At 39.1% G+C, this 4923-nt stretch overlaps 1 protein-coding gene across 1 annotated transcript in view; it reads right to left on the bottom strand.

The window, feature by feature from the left end:
• TOX (thymocyte selection associated high mobility group box) overlaps nucleotides 1-4422 on the bottom strand; it is a gene marked incomplete at its 5' end in the record, with an annotated part of 102217 nt that extends 97795 nt beyond the window's left edge. The window contains one exon of the mRNA XM_057377214.1: nucleotides 4357-4422. Coding sequence (XP_057233197.1) covers nucleotides 4357-4422 — 66 coding nt within the window. The remainder of the gene's footprint in view (nucleotides 1-4356) is intronic.
• Nucleotides 4423-4923: the final 501 nt, after the last annotated feature.

The following is a 4923-nucleotide window of genomic DNA, read 5'->3' as shown; positions in this document are numbered from 1 at the left end:
GGAGAAAGCAATAATTGGTGGGAATCTCACATGCAGATAAGTTGGCATAGTTTTATTTTAAAATGATAAATAGTTTCAGATCGAAGGGCAATTAGTAGTGAAAATGTCACAGTTTTACTGTGGATGTTTGTTAATATGGCTGGCAWAACTCATTTAGAAGATGCCTGCAGTGTAGAGTCCCGTACTACATATATCACAACCAAAAATGCAGTACTTACACACATGTATAAAATGTACACAGAGACAACATTGCCAAACAGCCTTTTGGGACAGTTTAAAAGAATATCATTAATTTTTACTGTATACTTACACTTCTGGCTCAGTTCCAGCACTGGCTTTCTGTAAAAATCATTTCAAGTATAGAATTATGCTATTTGCTTGCAGCAACATCACAGGAACAGTAGTGAGCCATATGTTGCTACTTAGCAACTTGGTCTGTAAGTCCCAAAGCATGTACTGATTTGAAAATTGAACAGAAATGATAATTATTGTTGAGGGATGCTGTGAGGCAACTTGTCTTGGATTACCAAACTATGCAGATGTTTGATGTTATATAGCAAAAGAAACAAAACTATATTTTTTCCTGTCCAATGGCTGAGCTTTTATTTATGTTAGCCTAAAGGGGATGAATTGATTAAAACCCATAAAATAATATAAGGTGATGTTTTTCTGGATACGAACACTTTGCAGTAAACACAAAGAACTGAGGTGYTTGTCAGCATATATCAGGACCCCAGAAATCCTGTCTCTATGRACAAATAGTCCTGAAGGCAGCCAAATGGAAACCCATTGGTCCTTGGAGTTACATCCATACCATGACTCAGTCTGACAACCCACTTCCCAAATAAGCTGCATCAGACTCTGAAATTAGAAAATGATGTTCGTCTCTGACTCAGTCAGCATGACCAGAGCTTGAGTAAAGGTTTGTGATAGGATMATGTATCTCCTAACAGGTGGGATTCATATTTTAGCTAACAGATGTGAATCTATYGAGGAAAGCAGAGTAATTAATTCAMTGCTCRTTCTGACAGGATTCAAACCCTCATCTCTGATGTTGTGAGGGAACAGCCAAGCTACTGAGGGTGGGAAGCAGCCTGCAGCTCTCTTGCTGAGGTCATGCAATAGCAAGGCTCAGAAGCACAGGTGCAAAATAGACATAGGACAAAACTATGAATGGAGTGACTACGCTGTCATCTGAGAACATTTCCTTATGCCTTTATGGCACTAGGTGTTTTACATCCAGACACAGTGACAGGAAAATGAACAGTCCTGAAAACTAGGGGCAGAAAATACAATTAAATCCTTTACTGTTCCTCTCCCTATCCCTATAAGCTACACAATCTTTCTTGCTTTGTTTTCAGAGAAGGAAATACTGTTTTTTTTCCAGTTTTAGCCACCAGACTGGATGTTGAAATGATATTCAGTTCACCAGTTTTGGATGAACACCAAATGCTTATGCCCAAGATAGAAACAACACCCCATTACAGTCAGTGAAGACCTCACAAATACTGTCAATGATGAGTTGTTTAGCTCCTTTGAGGAATGAGGAATGACTAGCAGATGTCTATGTCAGGAACAGGTTTGGGGACGCTCGTCTCACAGTCACAGGTTCTTGGTGAAACATGAGAGGCAGGCTTCCAACACACCCCAGCTTCCTGCTCCTAGTGAAGTTGTTTTCTCTCTTTTTTTCTTTTTTTTTTTTTTCTTTCAGATACTGTTATTATTACAGGCTTTCACATATGCTCCAGCCCACGCAGAGCTGGAACACCTCTTCTGTGAAAGCAGGCTAAAAGTGGGGTTGTTCAGCTTGGAAAAGAGAAGGCTCCAGGAAGACCTTAGAGCAGCCTTCCAGCACTTAAAGGGAGCCAAGAAGAAAACAAGCTGGGCAGAGACCTTTTACAGGGGTATGTAATAATAGGACAAGGAGGAATAGCCTTAAGCTGAAGGAAGATATGTTTAGATTACACATTAGGAAGAAGCTCTTTGCTGTAAGCATGGAGGCACTGGCCCAGGTTGTCCAGAGAGGTTGTGGACTCCCCATTCCTGAAAGTGCTCAAGGCCAGGCTGGATGAGGCTCTGAGTAAGGAGGGCTAGTGGGAGGTTCCCTTGCCCTTAGAGCAGTTGAAACTAAGTGATCTTTAAGGTCCTTTCCCACCCAACCCATTCAATGATTCTGTGTATTCACCTAAAGCCACTGTGGCAGTGGCAGCACCAGGAGAAAATGCCAGCAAGGGAAAGGAGACTGTGACAGCCCAAGGCACAAAGGCATTCTCAAACAGGCACAGGAGACTGGCTGACTGCTGCACACTTGGTAACAACTTAAAACACTGTGCCGGGCAATTGAGCTGCCTCATGGATCCCCCAGCAAAGGACAGGGAGTTTCAACACCTGCTTTTGGGTTTTGAACTTTATCTGGGAGCCAGGCACCCAAGAGCTCAGCTTTGCCATGGTCAGATTCAAGCCTGTAGCCCTTTCTTGGTTCCAACCCTTCATAAGCATTCAGGGTTTTCGGACACCTTTGAATTTGGAAATGTCACATTGGATAGATTTTTTTTTTCCTTGAAGACAAGGTCATTTGCATTTAAAATACCTAGGCCTGGATCTTTAAAGGTACTTTAAGCACCTCACTTTCACTGCACCCAGTGAGTGTTAGATGCATAAATATCTCTGAGAATCTGGGCCTTGTTAGCACATGTAGAAACCGCATAAAAGATTAAAACTTCTACTCTTAATTTTTCAATATGCSATTTAAATTATTTAAACTACATGCATACACAGTACAAAAATATCAACATAAGAAAAATAATTCTGATGTATAATGTGGCTTTGCAATTCTTTATTCAAAACTATTTAAGACAGACATAATGATTTTCTGAAAGGTAGCAGCTGCCTGATAACAGCAATCATTCAYAGAGTTTGTATTTCTACTGTTTCAAACAAATTCAATTAGCCCTTGCACTTCAAACCCCTTAAGGCATAAATGAGATGATACTAGGCTGCTTTAATCTAATAGTAATACTAAAACTTGTCAGAACAGTTTTTGGATTAATGGTTAGAGAAAAATTAATAATATAATTTTTCATTTTTTAATCAAACAGTTCTATTCTAAACTACCTCTGGATATTGGAGGGTTCTTAGCTGAATAAGTTCAATCATGCACRATTCCTAAATGCAAAGTACTATTGGTCTCTAAAGGTATTTCTGAGTGACTTCAACAGAAGTCTGGGAARCAACATGTTGGAACACTTTAAAGACGGTCTTTTTGATTGAACCATGTACTCATCTCACACAACCTCCTGCTCCCCTGCCCCCCAGTGAACCYGTGCACCTGAAGGGCACTATTTCACGGAGACATTTAATTTTGAATGCACACTTTCCACAGCTGTTGATTCCTAAGTTACATCAAGGTTRTCTAAACATATTTACTATGCATGCAAATGCATTTCTCTCCTAATGAGTCTACACTTAAACCTCCTGGTTCTGTCAGGCCAGCCACTGCTGGGCCTGAAATATTGCATGGCATAGACCAAAAGTCTGGTTATTTTTGGTGATTTCTGACACAGTACAACTGCCATGCACCACTTACTAGCATGAAATTAAACTGAAATATGGGAAGTAAGTGAAAAATTCACCCCTACATATAGATGTAGCAACAGGCAGACAACCCAAAACTTCAAAACTGTTTTTGCTTTTGAAGGAGTAATTAAAGAATGCTTAATTCTTAGAAATCTACAGTATGTTTGGGTTCAAGTGGAAAGGTGGAAGATTTTTTAATATACCTCCAGTATCAAAATTTAGTGTGTATGGTTCCCCAAAAGGCTCAAAAATACCTTTAAAGAACCCACATTGCATTAAGCCTTTTGGCCTGCAAGCTGCAGAAGGCTAAGTCATTGCCTTGACCCTATTGCTAATTGTGTAATAATAGCAAAATTCCTCAGAGTTAGGATTAGTGTTAAAAATGCAATTCTTCATCTGTCCTCCGAGTGATAATTAAAGCTATTTGTGACATGTGTAGCTTATAATGATTAACTTGTCTGCAGTCAGATAAACAAATAACCTGCACCTGTAAAGACTTTATTTCCTGAAGGTAAAACAACTGTTTAGGAAAGATCATGCTGGCAAAACAGCTGCTTGCATTCTGGAGAGGAAGCAAGGTAGTATCTTTCAACAAACGCCAACTCTGGTGTTTTATCAGCTCTATCTCATTAACTGGAAACAAGGCTTAAATGCTTTGTTTATAAATTATGATTATTCCTGATTGCAGCAGTTACTGATAGTGCCACTCATTTGCAATGCAACTCTTTGAATTTTTTTAATTACAATTTGAAACAAGGCAGAGAAGATTAATTAACCCACCTGGCTGGCTGGCACATAGTCCTGGCTTGGTTCTGTCATACTCATATACATGTTCTCACCGTCAAACTGCAAAGGAAATAATAGTAAACATTCAGCAAACTTGATTTTTTAGCATTGACTGAAAAAAACAGTTGCTATAAAATAATATTACAGCCTGGTTTTAGAGACTTGTAATTGCATGTGTGCATCTTGTCTTTGATGTTCCTGTTGTCATCCTTATTGACCCTGGATGTCAGTGATTTGGAGTAATTAGCGCTCTAGTAATTACAGCTAGCAAGCAAGAAATGAATGGTTTCCTTTCATCTGCAATCTGTTTTAAAACAAAATGGCTCATTTTGTGCACCAYGTATACATATTGCAGTTGGTTGCARTGAAGTACTAAGTGAATTGCACACTTACTGAGAAAAGGAAAATGAGAATAGAATCTGCGCTAAAATGCATCTTAATGGATTCCAACTTTATCTTCTGAGCAGAACAAGAGTTGAAATTTCAAAACAAATTAAACCCCCTCCTATTGAAATGTTCCCATATCAGAAAGTAGGAAATACATTTCCAGACAGCTTTCAG

This window comes from Malurus melanocephalus, unplaced genomic scaffold (genome assembly GCF_030028575.1).
Source record: "Malurus melanocephalus ecotype Western Australia unplaced genomic scaffold, MMel_1.1 scaffold_306, whole genome shotgun sequence".
Taxonomy (NCBI): Eukaryota; Metazoa; Chordata; class Aves; order Passeriformes; family Maluridae; genus Malurus; species Malurus melanocephalus.
The sequence above is the reverse complement of the archived record's forward strand: the minus strand, read 5'-3'. Positions and strand labels throughout refer to the sequence as shown.